The sequence below is a fragment of the Arachis stenosperma genome, chromosome 5 (assembly GCF_014773155.1).
Source record: "Arachis stenosperma cultivar V10309 chromosome 5, arast.V10309.gnm1.PFL2, whole genome shotgun sequence".
Taxonomy (NCBI): domain Eukaryota; kingdom Viridiplantae; phylum Streptophyta; class Magnoliopsida; order Fabales; family Fabaceae; genus Arachis; species Arachis stenosperma.
Genome location: NC_080381.1, coordinates 124,138,723 through 124,159,411, shown reverse-complemented (window position 1 = coordinate 124,159,411; position 20,689 = coordinate 124,138,723). Strand labels below are relative to the sequence as shown.

At 33.3% G+C, this 20,689-nt stretch overlaps 2 protein-coding genes across 4 annotated transcripts; one reads left to right on the top strand and one right to left on the bottom strand.

Moving 5' to 3' along the window:
• Positions 1-73: 73 nt before the first annotated feature.
• Positions 74-4,604, bottom strand: LOC130982159 (exonuclease 1). Its single transcript, XM_057906035.1, has 12 exons — positions 4,522-4,604; positions 4,380-4,416; positions 4,069-4,243; positions 3,899-3,977; positions 3,734-3,778; positions 3,317-3,466; positions 3,054-3,168; positions 2,769-2,869; positions 1,773-1,870; positions 1,587-1,679; positions 1,000-1,217; positions 74-699 (listed from the first exon to the last, which is right to left on the bottom strand). The coding sequence occupies exons 1-12, from the start codon at positions 4,597-4,599 to the stop codon at positions 146-148; spliced, it is 1,743 nt and encodes a 580-aa protein (XP_057762018.1). The 5' UTR covers positions 4,600-4,604; the 3' UTR covers positions 74-145.
• A 1,615-nt stretch (positions 4,605-6,219) lies between these two features.
• On the top strand, positions 6,220-12,536 carry LOC130982877 (uncharacterized). 3 transcript variants are annotated; one of them, XM_057907006.1, is made up of 10 exons: positions 6,220-6,908; positions 7,263-7,358; positions 7,464-7,732; positions 8,296-8,483; positions 8,577-8,744; positions 9,578-9,892; positions 10,137-10,286; positions 10,372-10,521; positions 10,613-10,822; positions 10,985-12,536. In XM_057907006.1, the coding sequence occupies exons 1-10, from the start codon at positions 6,413-6,415 to the stop codon at positions 11,919-11,921; spliced, it is 2,979 nt and encodes a 992-aa protein (XP_057762989.1). In that variant the 5' UTR covers positions 6,220-6,412; the 3' UTR covers positions 11,922-12,536. The 3 variants fall into 3 exon arrangements, with proteins under 3 accessions (XP_057762989.1, XP_057762988.1, XP_057762990.1); XM_057907005.1 differs by having other exon boundaries at positions 7,263-7,732; XM_057907007.1 differs by having other exon boundaries at positions 6,706-6,946; positions 7,263-7,732; positions 10,985-12,534.
• Positions 12,537-20,689: the final 8,153 nt, after the last annotated feature.

The following is a 20,689-nucleotide window of genomic DNA, read 5'->3' as shown; positions in this document are numbered from 1 at the left end:
TAAGTCTTCCAACAAAATCTTTTCTAATTTTCACCTACCCCTTTGTGACGAATCTATTTTATAAAGAGCTAGATGTTTATAATTTAAATGGGGAATTATATTCTAAATTGATTACAAAACATTCATGGCCATAGAAATTTTATGATTACACTCTAGAAAAGAAACTCAAAATAGTTCTATTGCCGGTCAAAGCCTGCTTGAACTTGCCTCTCTTTGATTGTTTTTCACTTCCACATCTTCCTTTTGATCCTGAAACATTTTTCATGCTTGTCTTAGAATTCACACTCCCTTGTGATTCCACATTCAAGCAAATAACATCTGAATCTAATTCTTCTTGAGTCACTCTTGAGACCGGTTCATCTGAGCAAATGTTCTGAAATTTCCTTTTTCTTGAGAGATTCTGAGACTCCTTTTCTTCTTCAAAACTATCTGGGGGTGTGCACAAGTCAATGTATTCCTCATTGCTTGCAATAGAAACCTTTTCAAATGTGGTTTTATTATCTGTCTGAACAGAAAAAGATGTTTCCTCAGTTTTCATTATCTTGAATGGGTTGTTGTTAGGAACCTTCAAAGGAGTGTCATCAAATATAATGGTCTTTTCAATTGTTTCATTTGTTTCCAGTGGCTTGATTAGTTTCTCAAGTGCCAATTCTTCAACTGAATGTCTTTCTTTATCTGAGATCAAGTCTTCTCTTGTCACTGCAGAATGCAGATGAAGAAAATGTTTATTACATTCTAATAGATAGCAAAAATCAGTTACCTCCTTTGAGATTAACCGATATTAATCACCCCAAGATTAAAATTTTATAACACTTGATAATCATCCTATATTTATAAAATATAATACTACTCTCCCTTATAGTCATGATGCAAGATATGAAGTTAGTGTAAACATAACAAATTATATATAGTCTACAATGTAACTACCAAAAAATAGTTTGTCAAGAGTAATTAATTTCTAATTTATGACCACATGATTCTCTAATTTACATGACTTGCCTGTATTATTTTCAGTGGTGTTTTGGGAGACAAAGATTGAGAAGCAGTTTTCCTTGGCAAGTTGTTTTGGAACCTCAACTTTCTTTATTTGACCAATGCTTTTGACTGCAATACGGTTAAGAGAAAGTCCAGGACTTTCAGACTTATCAAAGGCTTCCTTAGTTGATGGGTTTAAGTCTCCTTCAGCTATTGCCGTGACTATAGTTGATGGAATTTCTCTACATGGCAATGGATTTAGTCAAGGAAAATATGTTCAACAAGCACGTGTAGATTGACATTGATCAAATATCCCTATCAAAAGTGCAAAGTGCAAAGTGCATTATTAAAGGCATGACCAATAGTCAAGAGACTTTGATTTATAATATAGTTTTATATAAATATCATGTTTTGCTACATTAGAGAAAGTGTTTAATTCAACCATCTACTGTTTCAAAAGTCATGCAAACTCAAGCATCTAATTGGAAGATAATGTAAAACTATAGCATCAGAAATTGTTGCCAAAACACAGTTTATAAAGGCTGGAAACAGATGCTACATGCTAGTGAGTTCGAGATTGTTGAAACAACATAAGACTAATTAAAGGATACGGTCCCAAGAAATCAAGGGTTCCATCGAGTGATTCAAGAAAACCTTGGGGAAGAGGCTTCATGTGCTTAAGCTCTTTAGCATTGGCATCATATCTACACATTAATTTCATAAGGAAACATAGTCATTGATGATATAATAATCTATGCTCTTTAAAAGAAACAAGAACTATTTTTTTAAGTACTTACATTCGAGCATGCTGAAAGACTGCAATTGCCTCTTTGAAGGATTTTGCATAATCTTCAGGCATTTGATCACCCTTCTCAAACTTAAGAACTGACAAAACCTGTTAAAAAAAATCTTATTTAATAGTCAGAACAAACTGAATATGAACAAGAACAGCATAATTGCCAGTTGCCTCTGTTAAAGTATTACAACAAAATGCATATATTGCTGTTATTAACATTCAAAATGAGAAAATATTCCAAATTTGTAAAATCTTGTATTTTATGGCTCCATCCCCTATTGAGATAGAAGTTAAAAGTAGACATCCTAGAAAAATTGAAGTTCTTGGCTAAAAAACAATTGTTTGCTACTACTTATTTTGTAGTGGTAAATTAGTAATAGCTTGTCATAATGATAATTAACTAGAAACTTGAAAAGATGATAAAGTCATTGATCAAGTTAGAGATCAAGATAGTATTGGCCTAAGTGTAATTTCTCTCTTAACAAAATTTCCTCATGGCACATAGTCTAATTTTTCATGTTCATAGGTAAGGCACGATATAGGTTGTACCATACAGAAGAAGTGCAGAACTAACTAAATATGAATTAGTTTCTCCAGGGGAAAGAAAACTTTTTATTGAAAATGTAACTTCATACTAAGTGCTGAGTGCTTATAATGTTAACCTTAGTGATTCATGTTGAAAATTTTATGTGATAAATATATCTGTATCTTATTTCCAAAAACATCAATATTGCAAGTAAATAGAATTTATGTGAAGACTCTTTCCCTTAAATTCTGAGTTTATCATCATAGGTATTTGGCATTCAAAGTTCAGACTTAGTATAAATAGAAAATGATAAATCCTTATGCTGAACAGGTCAAAATCTAAATCATAACGAATTCATTCCAACTGAACAATGCAATTGAGAAGAAAAGAGCCTAAAATATATCTTCCATATTTTGTTCAGATATACTCCAATTAGCACATGTTCTTATTATCCGATATGAAGATACTTACACGATCTAGGTTCTTATACTTGGACACTAAGGCATGAGCTCGAGCAATACCAATTCCAGGAACAGATGGAAGAAAATCACAGCCAGCTAAGACACACATACCTGGAAAGACAATAAAAATCCCTTGTCAACCTTTCATCTCATGCCAAGATACTACAAGTGCATACTTTAAGTTGTAAATGATTTTGCAGGGTTTTGTCTTTTTTTTTCCCTTCTTTTTTTGTTGGTTACTACCAAGAAATTTGCACATTTATGCAGATGCATCATTGCAATTCACAAAGTTTACCTGTGAAGAGTTTCATGTCAAAATTCCGAAATGAAGGTCTACTGGACTTGGCACAAAAAACCTTCTCTATCTCAATTCTTTCGCCATTCCCATCACGGTCCATCTTAAAAATAATCTGTTTCAAAATCATACCAAATAACAAATCCAAAACTTTCAGACTTCGATTAAGTTTAACAATGAAGCAGCAATAATTGACATCAATACATTAGAAAAATGCAATAAAAACCTGACGCACAGCATCATAGATTTGAAGAAGTTCTTACAGCTGGACAACCATAAGCTATCAAATCACTATCTTCTGTGATCACTGCAGCAATTCCACCCTTTTCTACTTCAAGATTGGACATGTATGCTAACTGAGCATCTGCTTCATATGGAGCTACAACAAACTCAATGCTCTCTGATCTCAGAGTCTGCAAAGTGATTAGGAATTGGTATTTCTCAAAAAAAGAAAAAAGAGGTGAAAGCAAGGTAATGAAACTCGAATTTTCACCTAAACTCGTAGAACTTACACAAATATAGGTGAACTTAAATCATAAAGCTCAACTCATAAACTCCTGTAAAATTGTAAACTTGCTTTGAAGGGTTTACGAGTTATTGAGAGCTCGATAACCTTAGGCGGAAGTATTCTCCATGGTATCAGTCAAAAGTATGTATAAAAGGATATGTTTACAACATACCTGAATTAATTTATATGCCATCAGGGGAGTAATGTTAACTGCTCTCTACAACAGAAAACCAAGTTAAAACTATTCAATGTTTCCTTCATGGGACTAACATAGACAACATGGAACAAGAAAACTACCCAAAAATAAAGGGAGACAGAAAAGAAAAAAGTGTTGTACCTGGAAGAGTTCTGAAGCTGCAATAACATTTCCTTCTTTGAGCTTGGCCATTGCCAATTCACGATTAGCACTTCTTTTTCTGAATCACAAGAAAAAAAAAAACACATAGACATTACACACTATGGAAACTAGATATGCACTTTATCAATTTCAAAACTTGAAAACCATACTTATGCCTCTCTTGCTCAGTTGCTGCTTTGCAAGGAACATTGCCACCATCAAAGACAACAACCGGTGTTATTTTGTAGTAGCGAAGAAGGTTCACTCGATGCATAAAGTACTCAATGTACCGCAATTTCTTTTCACTATCAGAATCTAGACAAAGCTCCATACTACATGAATAAGCTGAAAAACCAAAAAAAAAAAAAAAAAACATGCAAACTTCAACATCTTAACGATTAGTTACAGTGTACACTAACTACACAATGCATCAATCTAAACTGCCCCAAAAACAAAAATAGTTTTACTATTTACTACTCACCACCCTTGTGAAGCCATGAGTATGCATCGATACCCACCTGCAAAATGAGATGAAACAAAGAAAATGAGCACACCCCAAATCATTTTTCAAATGAAAAATTGAAACTTTAAATGAAAATGAGGTCTGATTCTTAGTTTCTTACTCGTTTGCCAGCGTACTTTTTTATGTGGATAGGTTCGATGTAAGGCTTCATAAATTTCAGGAGATCCTTGATACCCATTTTTTGCAATCCGATTCTGGGTTTTGGGGTTTTTCTTTTCTTCTGAAAACCAATTCTTCAATTGTTCGCCCCATTTTTTGGAGTATTAATAAGGAAGCAGAAAATGGCGGGAAGATAAGCAAGTGGCAAAATTTGAAGGAGGCAAAACGAGGAGAAAACCTATGCTTTGCGTAAAGTTGTCGATCACGTGCCTGTCACAGAATGATTCTACACAGTCCAATAAGGAGCGTAGTGATTGGTTCATTGGTTGCCATGGAGTGCATTTAATTTTTGCCAAATTAAATATTTTATTTTTTTAAATTGATCATTTTAGTAGTTGTTTGGACGTTATTATTTTGATAAAAAAAATCTTTTTTTAATGAAAAAAGATTTTTTTTTAATTTTTTAGTGTATTTAGCAAATTTCTAATAATAAAAATAAAAGTATTAGAAAAATCAGAAAAATATCTTTTTTGAGAATATGTAACTTATATATTTTTTTTTAAAAAAAAAATTTTAAAAAAAGATGTTTTTCATGTAATAAATAAACAAAAGTATTTTTATATTGTTATACCCAAATATAATTAATAAATAAAAATTTTTTTGTTTAAGATATTCAAATATAAAATTACTTTTACTTTTTTATAAAATTTAAAAAAAAAAGATCTTTTCATATCAGCTTATCCAAACAAACCCTTAACATAATACCATTCTAAACCAGTAAACCCTAATTTAAAACCATGAAATATTTGAAAACTATCTATTTTTGTAATATAACATGTTATTCGCTATAAATTTTTAGATATTCGGTACATTAAAAAATTATTGAATTTACATTTATTTTATATTTAAGTACATTAATATCTAAAAGTAAAAAATATAGTTATTTCAAAGTAAAATAAGTAGATAATTAGATATCCATAAAATAAAATAAAAAACTTAGGTTAGTTAAACAATTTAATTTAAATATTTGAAAATTATAAATAAAAGTTTATTCCTAGTTTGTTCACTTATATAGAAATTGAATAGCTTAAACTTTTATGGACATTCTTTTGTTAGTAAGGATTATAGATGACTAGGACATAATTTTTTAAAAAACTAATTACTGACTATTGATGATAACAAAGAATTTTGAATATTTAATGGTTCATAAATATATAAATATAAATATAAATAAATAAAAATAAATTTTTGTATACGAAAGAAGTATGTCTCATTGATATTTATATTTTTGTATTTTGATTAATTATAAAACTATATTCTTATAATTTTCGGTTAAAGTCAATCTATCAAATTAGTTCAGATTTAATACTATTAGATTGAATTATTAAAATTGAGTTAGATTAGTTTAAAATACTCAAATATTACTATAATTTTAAAATGTAAAACAATTTCACAAAAACTGAAAAACAAAATATTAAAGTCAAATAGTAATAATTAATTTATACTCCCAAATATAAATATAAATTAATTACTAAAATATTTTATCTGTGCTAAGTGCTAACTGCTAAGGGATTTCAAGTGGATTCAGGTGTTTGTTTATTTATTTTTTTTTAATTTCGTTTTCGGTTGGGCCCATAATGAAAAACATTAGAAGCAGCCCAAAAAGACAGAAAGAAACGGAAACAGAGTCGGCAAAGCAACGACTCAGAAGAAGAAAGAACAGACCAAAAACGCCGTCGTCTTAAGCTCCCTCCAATTTCGCGTTGCTACTACAAAACGCTACAAACTCAAAAAATTCTGCACCATAACTATTCTCCGAGGTCTCTCATTCACTCCTTCATTCTCTCTCTGTGAAATTTCAAAACCCTAACTTCCCCAACCTTCCGATTTCAATGGCTCCCCGCGCTGACCAAGACAGTCTCTCAAGCACCGATGACGACGAAAGCGACGACGAAGGCCTCAAGGAGGACTTGGCGGCGCTCTCTAGGGCCTTCGATATGAGCGGCGGCGCTGACTCCACCGCGCCTCCCGACCCCGTCCTTCAAGTGGATTTCGACGACGACGTGCGCAGCGGTGTCTCCACAGCTCCTCCTGCCGCCGCGTCCACTGACCTCGTGGTTCGAACGGACTCCGACGACGAGCTGCGCAACGACCCACTGTTGGCCACCGGCGATGCCGTCGTATCCATCGACGCTGTCGACTCCGGCGGCTACGAGTCCAACGAAGATATTGAGTATCTCCAGAGATTGCAGAATCTCTACAAGCCTCTGGCGACTCTTCCTCCTCCATCGCCTTCGCCGCCACCGGTGGACGTATTCGATGATGATGATGACGACGATGTCGAGACCGTTCGCGCCATTTTCAAACGGTTTGCCGACTACGATATGAGTAGGGCACCTTTTCTCGTGTTGGAAATTTTTGTTTCGGTAATTCTGAATATTTATTGTTTTGGTGCACTAATTGATTGTTTTTCTTAATCACATGTCTTTGGGTTTTTTCTTTATGACGTTATATTCATCTTTGTGACTTAAGCATGTGTTTGGTTTAACTTATTCCAAGTTCAAGACAGCTTAATTATTTGTTGTCAATCAAGCTCTTAGTTTTACTTGGTTCTGGTGTATGTGCTTTTTAAGGATGCCTCTGAATTCTCCGTTTGGCCTTGCTTCATATTGTTATTATATTTTATTTATTTATTTTTGTTTAACACGAGCTTATCCTTTTGATGAATATTGGATCCTCTAGGAGGTTTAGGTACAATGACTGAGGGAGATCAGGCCACAAGTCCAGGCCCTGAGAGAGATATTGCTAATGGTTCAACATCTTCCGTAATTGTTGAAGGTGGTGAAACATGTCCTGTTTATCATGATCGTACTAATTCCACAGATTTCATGACTGGAAATACTGAAATGCAGCACTCTGATCTTGCTGAGAGTTTTAATCCAGATGCCAGCACTGTATCCAGGTTGCCACGGAGAAGATCAAGTTTCCCACCGTTAGCGCAGGCTCTTTTTGATGCCCTTAAGAAGAATAGGTCTCTTCAGAAGTTTATTAGAAGCAAGATGATTGAGATTGAAGCAAAAATTGAGGAAAACAAGCAACTTAGGAACAATGTTAAAATCCTTAAGGACTTCCAAGCTTCATGCATAAGAAGAACAGGGAGTGCTTTATCGCTAAAAAAGGATCCTCGTGTCCTGTTAATATCAGCACAAAAGGTTGGTTTGTAATATATAATTATCTAAATTCTAAAGTCTTGAGTTATTAATTTCACTGATAAATTCTGTCTTTGGTCACATATTCTTGTACCTTCATTGCTTCATCGTAGGGGTAGATCACTGGATGTTATTTATGGTTTTCCTATCTTTGAAACATTTGTTTCCGTAAAATTACAAGAACTTCAGTTGTTATATATTTCAATAGATACCATTATCAAGTTAATGCAGGTATGGATTTAAACGGATTAGTATCAAATTGGAATGCAGAGGAAGGATTTTTCTTCTTTTACAGTTTTTTTGTATTATTTTTGGAAAATTTACTGTTCTTGTTATCTGATTCTAGTATTTTATTGGAGTATCTGTTCGTGGAGATTGAATCTATTGGTTAACAATCTTTCTTAGTTCTTAATCTAAAATAATCATTTAACGAGTATGGAACATTTGGAATTTTGCCAGTTTCAATTTACTGGGTGGGATTTTAGCATAGCTTTTGTGATTCTTATATTGTTTATGATAGACATCGAAAACCCTTTTGGTTTAATTTTCTTTTTTCTTTGATGTAGAGTGATAGTAAAAGAAAATCTCCAATGTGTTTTGGCCCACCAGAGAATCGTCATGTTGCTAATTATAAGATGGTTTTAGAAAGATTTCCGCGTTCATTGGATCGAAAAAAATGGTCAAATGAGGAAAAGGAAAATCTTATGAAGGGAATTAAGCAACAATTCCAAGAATCGTTGGTAATAGCAATGAGGTAACAACAATATTGGGTTTTCTATATATTAGTGTTTCATTTCAGCCTATCGTGTTTTGATTTCCTTTTATCCTTGATGTACACCCTTTACAGTTCTGAAGTTCCACATGGAGATGGAAATTACATGGATAGCATAATGGAATATACTAACCAAGTTGATATTACACCCGAAATTATGAAAAAATATTTACCTGATGTTAATTGGGATAAGTTAGCTTCTACTCATGTTCCTGGCCGTACTGGTGCTGAATGTGAATCAAGGTATGTATTTCCTATTTGGCGAGCTTCTACTTTTATGTGTTAAAATATGTAAAAGATTTACAATTGAGCTGTGTGTTATGTTTCTCTTACTGTGCTATGCTCACTTCATGTCATGTTTGTTGAGGAGAATTAGGAGGATTTTGCTTGTAATTGGGAAACTGTGGATTGAACTCAACCTTCTGCAATATTAATTTGATGCATTACAATATTATATAATGATAATGATTTGGCAGCCATATATGGCTGATCACTTCTTATTCCAAAAAAGCTGGGGCCCTTGGGGTGTGGGGAGTAGGAAGGCCTCATGATATGGCAGTTTCAAACAGAAAAATGTTGTATTTATAATAAAATGATTTTATTTCCTATAATTTACTGGTTAATTCAGGTTTGGGTACTAAATATCCAGTTCAGTGCATTTCAGGGAAAGATAAACTTTCTCTTTTTATACCATGTAGACATGTTTTTTGTTGATTCATTGCACTGTGTATCATGTGCTCCGTCTCTGCCGCATAGTTCTTTGACTGTTGTTTCATGTTCATTGCCTTTTCATGAAGAATACTGCAGAGATCTATGACGATCACCATCAGTTTACCCACTTTTTTGGATTTCATGAGTTCGAGAGCAACATTGATCTTGCAGGTGGGACCGTACATGAAATGATTTTTTAACATGGTGGTGATTAATTTGTCTGTGATGATTGCCATCACAGATTTCTGTTTTACTCATCTAGTGATCTCGAATCTGGAACATATAGAATATAAAAAGATGTCTATGTATATGAATTGGCGGATCCCATCATAAGTTCCACTAATTTAGTAGTGTACTGTCGACAGGTGGTTGAATTGTGAAGATCCCTTGATCAACCATGGACCATGGACTAGTGGAGAGGATAGGTTGCTTTTGCTTCTTGTCCAACAGATGGGAATTAGGAACTGGTTCGATATTTCCAAATCATTGGGCACGAACAGGACTCCATTTCAATGCTTGGCTCGATTTCAAAGGAGCTTGAATCCTTCGATGCTAAATAGGGAATGGACTAAAGAAGAAGATGCTCAACTCTGTTCTGCTGTAGCTATTTATGGAGAGAGTAATTGGCAAGCTGTGGCTTCTGTTTTAGAAAGGCGGACAGGAACCCAATGCTCAAATAGGTTGGTCAGCTATTTCTTCTAATTACGTTTTATATAAGATTGTGAACAAATTATCCAAAATCAAAACAATTTTCTGATACCCTGTCCCTAAAATTAAAACATTCATTGCAACAAAAATTGGTTCTTGTATATGAAAAGGTTGGTTAAATAAATTGGCATGGATTTTGAGTGTATTAAATAGGATAACTTTTTTCTTAGCTGCTATATTTTGTCTGTTAATGAAAATAAATTATAATCGATGCAGATGGAAGAAATCACTTTTTCCCGAGAGAAAAGGGAGTTATACTCAAGAGGAGGACAAGCGCTTGACAGTGGCAGTCATGCTTTTTGGTCGGAAATGGAATCAAATAGCTAGGTTTGTTCCTGGTCGGACCCAATGTCAATGTAGGGACAGGTAATGCAAAAGGTTTTAAAAATTGATAATAGAGATGTTTTATGATATTGGTTACTGATAAAGTTTTTGGGCATTCTTATTGCAGATACGTCAATAGTTTGAACCCTTCTTTGAAATGGGGTGGATGGACTGACGAAGAGGATTCAAGATTGCAAGCTGCAATTGCTAAGCATGGATTCTGCTGGTCTAAGGTTGCTGAAGATATGCCCCCTCGTACTGATTCTCAATGCCGGAAGTATGAGCTTAGGAGTAATTAGGGCGGTGAAAAATATTTCTTTAAAATATTAAGATTATGGTGTCTTACTCCTATTTTTTTCATTGACCAGGAGATTTAAGGTGTTATTTCCTGATCAAGCTTATTTGCTTCAAGAAGCAAGAAAGAAGCAAAAGTCTTTGATTGCTGGTAACTTTGTTGATCGAGAATCTGAACGCCCAAACCTTACACTGAATGATTTCCTTCCCTTACCTACATTATCTCCTCTTCCTTGTGATGCTGATGATGAGAATCTCCCTAGGAAGAGAAAGAGGAAGTCAAGGTACTGCCTAATCTCCCTTTGATAAACTCCTTGTTTATTGACAAATAAAAGATATGTTGCCATCTTCTTTGGAATTATTATTTATGCTGCTGTAAATTGTTAGACTGAATATCGTTTTAGGAATGCTTTTTATTTTCTAATAATTCCGGTTCATGGTTGCAGCAATGAACACAAGAAATTCAGGTCCAGAAGACCTGCAAAAAAGACACGAACAAATCACAATGATGGAAAGGATATTGATGAGGCCAAGATTTTTAATGGAGATGTCAATATTCCCAAAAGAACAAGGTCCAAGAAAAACTCAAGAAATACTTCAGTTCATGCTAAGGAAGCTGAGAATACAAAACAAAATGCTGAGATCCAGGCTTGTAGTGGGAAACTAAGTAGAATCAAGGGCGCCGAAACATCAAAGAACAAACTAAAGAATAAAATGTTGAAACCTGAAAGCTTGTCTACTGTTGTTGAGTGTTCTGGAAGTCAAAATGAGGACAACACAACTCTTTCTTCCTTTCTACACATGAAGTTAAATAAGAGAGGGTTGAAATGCAACAAAAATAAGGGCGGGGCTGCCTCTGCATTTGCGACAAATGTTGTATCTAAGCAGGTTGATAATCAAAGCTCCTCTGCTGAGCAAGATGGCTTGTCGCAGTTGTGTGGTGCTGGTGGGGTTGAACATTTGGTTACGGTGCAAAACAACTCCGCTTCTGACAGGCTACTGAGAAAACCAGAAAATGTAAATAGGTTGACTGGTGATGAGGATGACAACGAAGATATCACCCTTGATTGCCTTGTGGGAAACAAATCAAAAGAATGTAGTCAAGTGACTAAAGGACCTTCTGTTTTATCTTCTTCCAAATCAAAACATGCGTCTGTTTCGCTTCCTGAAGTGCATTGCACAGAAAAGGCAGCCATCACAGCTGATTGCACCGGGCAGTCGACACCAAATCTTGTTGAAGACCGATCCGTTTCACCTAGTAGTTTGGCTGAACCTACTACAGCCTTCAATGCAGAGGAAGAAGATGAACTGCTTGCTACCTTTCTGCGAAATAAGTCTAAGGGAGCACGAAGAAAGGTGAAACGTAAAGAAGGTAATTGCTAATGCTCCAACTTACTGGGCTGGTGTTTTCAGATATTTAATTATGTGTAGAAGACGGTTGATCAAAACCTGTGGACATTTTTAAGAGTGAAATGACAGAGGTATATATATACACATATAGCCCTAATTGAAACCCCTCATGGCCATGATTGCGAAATCAGGATAATAAGGGTGACGTAAGTTCTGTGATTCTGCTACATGAAGCATGCATTGTAATCTTGATTTGCTGGGCCTGTTTACGCCTGTATAGGCTGATTTTTCGGCTTGGCGCACTTTGTGAATTGCCATAATTCTTGTGTTATTTTGTTCCTAATGAAAGGATAAGTATACATCTCTAGTCAAATTTTTGGACTGTTTTTCCAAGAGGTGATGGTATAAAGAATTTTACATGTTAGTGGATTATTAACTTAGACTTTTACATTGTCGACATTATTTTCAGTCTAGGCTATGGGAATGATCTCTTTCAATTTCCTTTTTTCTATTTTATGCTATTAACCTAATTGGGAGCCATGACAATTATTGGTTAAGATATATCTCATGCTAGAAGTAGATTGAACATGATGAGTTATCGATCATTTCTAGGCAAATATTTGATGGGGTTTGTACATACAATTTCTATAAATAAATGCTAATGTAAGGTTGAAATTAGTATTTGTTACGAAAGTTACCTGAAACGGTGATTTGGACCTGAACGGGAGGTTCAAAATCCTTCTGAAACAGCATCTGACTTGTGTTGGTGTTGAGGTGTCGCCGTCCGAGTTTCTTATGAGGAGGTGGGGGTGGTACCTGTAAGAGACTTCGATCTTAAGTTAGCAAAGACTTTTAGGCAGATTTTTTTACTAGATTGAGTTTTGAATATTCTTAAAAGTGTTAGTGTATTTATAATAGACAAGATAACTACTTTTTTGGACTAGTTCTATCTTAAATGGTGGATAATTGTTCCTTTTTTTTAGGTAAGTTGTTGAAATTTCTCTTCTAAATGAATGAGAGAAAGGAGGGAGTTATTTTTTTTGGATAAGTAAGGCTGCACTACTGTCGTCACGCCCGACCTCTATGAGGTCGGGTAGGTGTAGAGGAGGCATGATCTCTTGCGTGGGCTTCTATTCTTTTTGGGCCTGGCTTTATTTTGGGTTAGGTTATGAACAATGTCCCTGTTTGAGGCTGAGCTTTTATAAGGTCGGACTCGAGCATTTGTAGATTTAGTCTCTCACGTTGGGTATACCGCCTTTGGTAGGTTGGATACTCGACATGTTTTCAAAAAAGAATTTCAAACGTTGTGTGCCATCACACATGTTATTTTTTCGATTACCTTGAAAATCGCACACGTAATTATAAAGGGGGCCTGAAATGGCCTTTTTGCCCCTATTATTTTATAAATCTTCAAACTTATTTCATTTTTCTTTTTTTGGCTTCTTAAAAATGTTTACTCTCTTCTTTCTTCAAAATTTCTTTGATTTTCTTCACAAACTTCTCCAAGATTTCTCGTTTTATGTATGAGATGAATGTGACACATTGCTAAAAATTGGAGCCAATCTAAGTGAAGACATTTAGAATTAAAAAATTATGTTATATTTGATATTTTATTTGTATTCGAGTTATTATTTTTTATTTTCAATACTAAAAGTTATATATTATTTTTAATACTTTATTTATGAATTATGTAATTTTTGTTTATGGGTTATAATTTCTTATTATTGTGAAATTTTAAACAAAAAAATCATTTGTTTAACACAGTAAAAATGACGGTTAAAACTACTTTTTTAAACGACAGTTAATAAGAATTTTTTTAATTTTAAATTATTTTGATAGTTTTAGATGCTGCTTTGAAAATCTTGGTAAATATTTTTATTAAGTTGAAAAAGACGTCGATAAAGTAAGTTGGCCATTTTTGGATATTTCGCTTGTAAATTTTGTTTTCCCTTAGTTATTTGAAATCCGACTTTGAGTAGTTGTGTCTATCAAGTTACTCTTATATTTTGTTTTAGGTCAAACTCTTTTAAAATCAACCATGAACTGCTTACGTAACTTCTTCATTAATTTGTACCTCGTTTTATTTTGCCGATTATTTAGGCCAGACAATGATTTTTGCGATTTTTCAAGCCTAAATTAATGCATGGAAAAGTTGGTGAAAAATGAATTATCATTAATAAAAAAAGATTTACATAAGTCTGCTTGTTATTAAGAATTTTTCTTTTTATCCTTAACCTTTGCTATGGTGCCTTGTTAAAACTCTTTTAAGAAAACCCTTTTTGAAAAAAAATTCATAAAGTTGGAAAAAAGAGTACACTAGAGAACAAGGTGCGCTTACTAACTGTAGTACCTCTTTAAGTTACATGCATTCCACGACCTTGGGAGCTTGTTCCCCTTTAGGTCGGATATAGTAACATTTTTCCAAGACTTTGACAACCTTATAAAGGTCCTTTCTAGTTTGTAGCCAGCTTTCTCTCGCCCGACTTCTAAACTACGATGTCATTTCGGATTAATATGAGGTCGCTTGTGGAAAAACTTCTTTTAATGACTTTCTTGTTGTACTTCAAAGTCATTCTTTGCTTTAATGCTTCCTCTTTTATTCGAGCTTGTCCTAGGATTGCTGGGAGGAGGTCAAGTTCTTCTTTTTGTTCTCTGACATTGTCTACTTTGTCATAGAACTTAACCTTTGGAGATGTTGGGAATAAGTAGTATGACCACAATCTAATCAATCATGTGTCAAATAATTTGATATTGTTATTATATTAAAATGTTAATATAATAAGGTCCTTGATTAAATTTAGAGATTTATCATTGTGATAGTGATCATAATATTGAGAGATAAATCTTTTATAATCTAATCTAAATTGTTCTTGGTCATCGGATTATTAAAAAATGATATTAATAATCCGAAAAGATCAATATATGAATGAAGATTAATAGATCTTATTTATTAAATTATATATATAAATGGTGCATATAGAGATATGACCATTGAACTGATTGGCTCTGAGAATTTCTAATGGTTATAATTATCATATATTTGTCAATAGGATATTCTCAAGATGAATATAGTAATAGAGTTTCCTTTGACCTGTGACTATCATAGTAATTAACAATGTATTTGTTATACTTTGATTCCGGACAGCTAATACCCTAGGGTGCTAGTTGAATGGATATTGGGTATGATTTAAATACTTGTAGAATTAATGATTAGTCAATAAGGAATCCATTAACTCTCGGTAAAGAGTTTGAGCTCTATGATTATAATGACTGAGATGAATAAAACCTTAGTCAAGGGAATTTAATGAATGAAGAAATGAGTTTCTTAAGTCATTCACAGTTCATTATAATAATGGTAACAAGTTAGAGTTTGCCAATTAAACCATACTCTAAGGGTTAACCAAGAGCTGGAAAGATGGAAGGAATTATAATTTGTTCTTCTAAGGTTCTTAGTAAAAATATATTACTTCATACTATTGGGTCGTTGAGGAGTGTTGCTAGACGCCAACCTTGATTAGTAAATTTAGTATGACTAATTCACTACCTGCTTAGTATTGAACCTATGGGATCACACACTAACGAGTGTTCTAATCTTTGCTATAAAATTATTTAATTATTATTTTGATTTGATCAAATAAATAATTATATTAATTCAAATGGAATATTATTATATTCTTTGCTAGCACCAAGAATATAATAATAGTATGATAATTGAGAATATTAAATGAGATTTGAGAATAATTAGTTATTGTATTTCTAAATTTGGATGAGATCCTAACTGATTCTATTTTCAAATTGAGTTATGATATGATTCATAAATTTGAAGGATTCAGATTTAGAATTTCAAGATATGATTTAAATTTGAATTGAGATTCAAATTTAAAATCAATAACAAATCTCATACTATATATATGTACGTCAAGAGTACAGGTAAGTAACAAGAATAAAACACAAGAGTTTTATTCCTTTACCTCTACACACATAAGTGTATGTGAGCCTAATTCTTGGAGAAGAATTTTATAGTGTGCAAAAAGTTGCAAAGAGGTTTTCAATTTAGATCAGATATCCATTGGTCAAAGAGTTGACAGCAAAGGTTAGTCTCGGTGTAGATACGCATAGCGCCTTCGTAACATTGAAGGAGAAAAAGATTTTTACTAGCGTATTCAGGTATTTAGATCTGATCTATATATTACATTATTGGAATAAAATTTAAGTACAAATAGATCTTCAGGATTACCTTCTTTTCTTCCGATACGTGTTATGAATACATAGTAATCCTTTAGGAGATTCTTTAATGACTTCTATAGAAATCATGGCTTCTATGCCGTAGCAAGTTGGAAAGGTAATTTTCCAGTTGTTGAGTGGGGAGTTGTCCGATATGCCCACAAGACTTGAGGAAGCTTGTCTGCCCGTGCTCTCTTTGCGTCTTGTAGTCGGCATTTCAGCCTGGCTAGTACGACTTTATTCGCAACTTCTGCTTGTCTACTGGATTGGGAGTGTTCTACCGATATGAAATAGTGGTTAATTTTGAGAATTTCCATAAAGCTTCTAAAGGCTGAGTCGGTAAACTGAGTTCCATTGTCCGTGGTAATGGAGTGTGAAACTCTAAACCGAGTAACAATATTTTTGTAGAGAAACTTCCGACTTCTTTGAAATGTGATACTTGCTAAGAGTTTTGTCTCAATCTACTTGTGAAATAATCAATCCCAACTATGGGGTACTTTACCTGCACGGGTGCTGTGAAAATAGACTAAGGAGGTCTAGACCCCATTTTGTAAATGGCCAGGGTGAAGTAATGCTAATAAGTTCTTCTGGAGGTGCCACATGGAAGTTGGCATGCTTTTGACAAGGCGAACACTTTTTGACGAAGTCGGCTGCCTTCCTTTGCAAGGTCGACCAAAAGAAGTCAGTTCGGATCACTTTCTTGGATAATGATCGTGTTCCTAAGTGATTTTCACATATGTCGCTATGAACTTCTTCTAAGACCTCTCTAGTCTTGGAGGTCGAGACACACTTTAATAGAGGTTATCTCCCTCTCTTTAATTATATATGATTAGTTTAGTAAGTAACTCGAAATCTCAGCTCCAGTTTCTCATTCAAATCTGATTTCGCGTTTTGAGTTTAGGTATTGAGAATTTTTGGTGATTTTGATGTTATAGGAGTTCTCTAACTTGTATTCTTGGTGGTTTTCATCACTAATTTCCGTGGATAAAGGTAAGGACCTCTTTTTCTCTCTCGGTTCATTCATTTATATGAATCCTAGTTTTCACATTGTGCCAATTTTTATGATATGATGTTAGATTGAGTAATTAGAAGCTTGACTTGGTAAAATATTTGAAGGAAAAGCTTGCAAGCTTGAAATTTACGACATTAAGGTGTAGATTTAAGTTTCAAATAAATACCATTTAATGTGACATAAAGTCATAGGCTATTGGACTTAGGATTATTATTCAATTGTTGTTGTTGATTATTTGGTTTAGTGAAAATTGTGATATATATTGGTATGATTGAAATTGTATTGAAATGAAATGTGGTTTGATTGTTATAATGGTAATTGATGTGGAATTGGGACGGTGGCCGTGATAGGGTGAGAAATCCCCTATGTGGTAAGTTGAGGTAAATGGTGTGAATTATTGCATAAGATTGAGTATGTATGTTGAAGCTTTGATTGAGAATTTGGATATATGAATGTTGTATGTTGTTGTTGAGAATGGATATAGTCGATGAAATGTGTTAAATAAGTTGAAAATGGATTGATTAGGTTTGGAATAGTTGAAGATTCATAAATGAGTGTTTGGAATATGTAGAAATGGTTTTAGAATGGTTTAGGATTGAATTGAATTGAGAATTTATGAAATTGAAGAATTGTGTGAATTTGATAAAAATAAATTTTTAGCCAACTTTGACGGGTCATAACTTTTTCCTTCTATTTTGGTTTTAGATTCTCTCATTCTTTTGAAAAAACTCATATGATGTATTCATTTTGAAAATTTGCCTTTAGAGGCTTTTGATGTATATGTAGAGAGTTAGGTTATGTATATCAAACTGTTTTACCTTTATAACTCTAGCTGGTCTAATCTTCGTAGGCTGAGACTAGTAGATATTTATATATCCTTATATATGTCTTTTTACTCTTATTCTTTCTTCAAATTTTAATTATCTACCTTTTCGACGCGCTTATATATGTTATCGAGTGTGAATGATTAGCGAATTGTCTTTTATCCGGGGTTTAAATTCTTTTACAGGCTTCTAGTTTAATATCTCCTTCTATACATAAGTATTTATATCTCAGCCTTGTGTCGTAGCACAAAACCCTCATTGAATTATGATTTAAGTATAAGGCTTTGAAGGGTAGGGTGTTACAATCTAACTAAATCAAATTTGTCATGTGCAATGCACAATTTTTTTTTTTAAATAACCTAAGTTATTGACTCTTTACCTAACTCTAATGTTCACGAAAAATATTTAGTACATGGTATTCACTTGTACTATTATATCTAAATATGGAGCAATGTAACTAGCTTTTTACATGAACAAGCTATCACCGATATGGATATACTAGGTGTAATCCAAATTCACATTGTAAAGAAAAAACTATAGCTAAAAATATGTTCAAAACACCAGCAAAGCACTGATCTTGCCAAAATTGATTCTTTGGGGGTGTCACTTTCGATACATTGTCGCTCAAACATCACTATTGTAGATCACGGGCTATCCAGCGCTGCTCATTCGACAAGTATCTATCTACATATGTAGATAAAACTTAACTCTAGAGGATAGTAACAACCATTTATAAATAGTATTTTTATATTTTAATTTTATAACGAATATGGAGGTACACATACAAAAATTTTGTATCCTACACTATAGGGTGAAACACTAATTTTGAGACAAAAGCACAATACTTTTAACACTCAACTTCAACTATAACTTCATTTTAAATTCATATATACATGATTGTTGTTATTGGATTTTTCTTCTTTCCTCTCATTTCTCACCCTCTCCTCTCCTCATCCCTCCCTCCAAACCAAATTCTTGTTGTCACCCCTCTTCTTTTCTTTCTGTCACACAAACTATTGTAGTCTTTCATCCTCCCTCCCTCTCTCTCTTTTCACTACCTTTGTACCTTCGTTGTCTTTGTTATGTCGTTTTCTTCTATGTTTTTCACAACCGTGTCTTCTCTGCCATTGCCGTCACCCTTTGCCGCATCTTTCTCTCTTTACTGCGACTTCGTGTTTCTTTTCTTCATCATTGTGTCTATTTTTTTCATATCGCAATTGCCTCTACTTTGAATTCATGTTACCTTTGCCTATGTCCCATATATGCTTCGTCTCTATCGTTACGAACTTCTAGATTTGCCTTTTTCTTTCTCTCTCTTAATTTGTCTCTACCTACACCTCTATTCTATGCCTTAATCTTCTTCGATCCTTTTCTCTCTTCTCCGTCATCATCTTTCTCTATCTCTGTCTTTCTTTCTAACTACGTCTCTTTTAATTCTTTATTTATTTTCTATTTATTTGAATTTTGCTTTAAGTTTTGTTAAAGCCATCTTATGTTGGTTTTTGGAATTAAATTTGTTATTTGATTAAGAGTTTTTAATCGCGGTGGTTTAGTTGAGATTGTTACTCTTTAATAATGTAACCAATGAAACAGTTCCAAAACAATAATTAACACGCAGAATTATAGTTACAATCAACAATGAAATATACGAAGAAATCAATGAAAAGCATGAGTGTGAATTACATGAACAGTAAAAGATAAAGACTGGTTTTCTTTTTGAATAAGAGAAACTCCTAAACGATATAAAATATTTTCTGCATGTCTTTTATGACTTAATTTTCTCGTATATAGCACTTCTTTTCACTAGGTGGTTACATAACTAACTTTACTATTGTCCCGAGCATTATTCTCCTGTTGTGCACTCCTTCAAGCCTCATAGTCCTTTATCCAAATTGGTTGTCTTCTTTTCTTTCTATTCTTCTGCTATGGTCCCGAATTACTCAACCCAATCATTCTTTCATTATCCTAGTCTCCTCCACTAGGCCGAAATTAGTATTTGATTTTGTTGGGCTTGTATCATAGATGATAGTTGAGAAATAGTAATGGTAATTTGTAATAAGGATAATATTAATATTTTAATAAGATTATGATTTGTATGATCTATCATATACTTAATTAGCAAAGAAGTTAAAAATTTTGTAACTTATCTATAACGTTTATATTTTTAATTGATTTAATTATTCTATTAATTCTTATAGTTTTGCAAAATTTTTAATTAGGTCTTTGTATTTTTTTTTTTTAATTGAGTCTTTGTACTAAATTTTTTTAATTGGGTCTCTACACTTTTATTTTCATTTATTTGAGTTTCTACACCTTTTTTTAGTTGAATCCCTATAAAATTAAGTTAATTACTATCAAGATGGACCTAATTATAAAAAATTTGATGCAAAAATTTAATTAAAAAAAAGTATAAAAACCTAATTAAAAATTTCGTAAAATTATAAAAACTAACAGAATAATTAAATCTTTCTAATATTCTATGTGTATGTTTCAACACATACACAAACCGACCATACTCTAAAAGAATCATCTTGTTTCTCATAACTAGGACCACATATATGTAGCGAAGGTTTAAGGTGGTGTTGTCAACAATAACAAATCATGACCAGGATATAATTGCCATTGCAATGAGATAATCAAGGTAATAGTATATATTTTTGGACAAATTGTTTTCTAATCCTTTGGATAAGTACCAGAGTTTAGAGACCTCCAAAAGAACAAGAATCCATTAAGAAGTTTAG

Coding starts and splice junctions, on each gene's coding strand:
- LOC130982877 (XM_057907005.1), top strand. CDS start 6,413: ATGGCTCCCCGCGCTGACCAAGACAGTCTCTCAAGCACCGATGACGAC. Junction 8,484..8,576: donor TCGTTGGTAATAGCAATGAG/GTAACAACAATA, acceptor CACCCTTTACAG/TTCTGAAGTTCCACATGGAG. Junction 10,287..10,371: donor CAATGTCAATGTAGGGACAG/GTAATGCAAAAG, acceptor TTCTTATTGCAG/ATACGTCAATAGTTTGAACC.
- LOC130982159 (XM_057906035.1), bottom strand. CDS start 4,599: ATGGGTATCAAGGATCTCCTGAAATTTATGAAGCCTTACATCGAACCT. Junction 1,871..2,768: donor AGTATAAGAACCTAGATCGT/GTAAGTATCTTC, acceptor TTTTTTTAACAG/GTTTTGTCAGTTCTTAAGTT. Junction 1,680..1,772: donor GTCTTTCAGCATGCTCGAAT/GTAAGTACTTAA, acceptor ATTAATGTGTAG/ATATGATGCCAATGCTAAAG.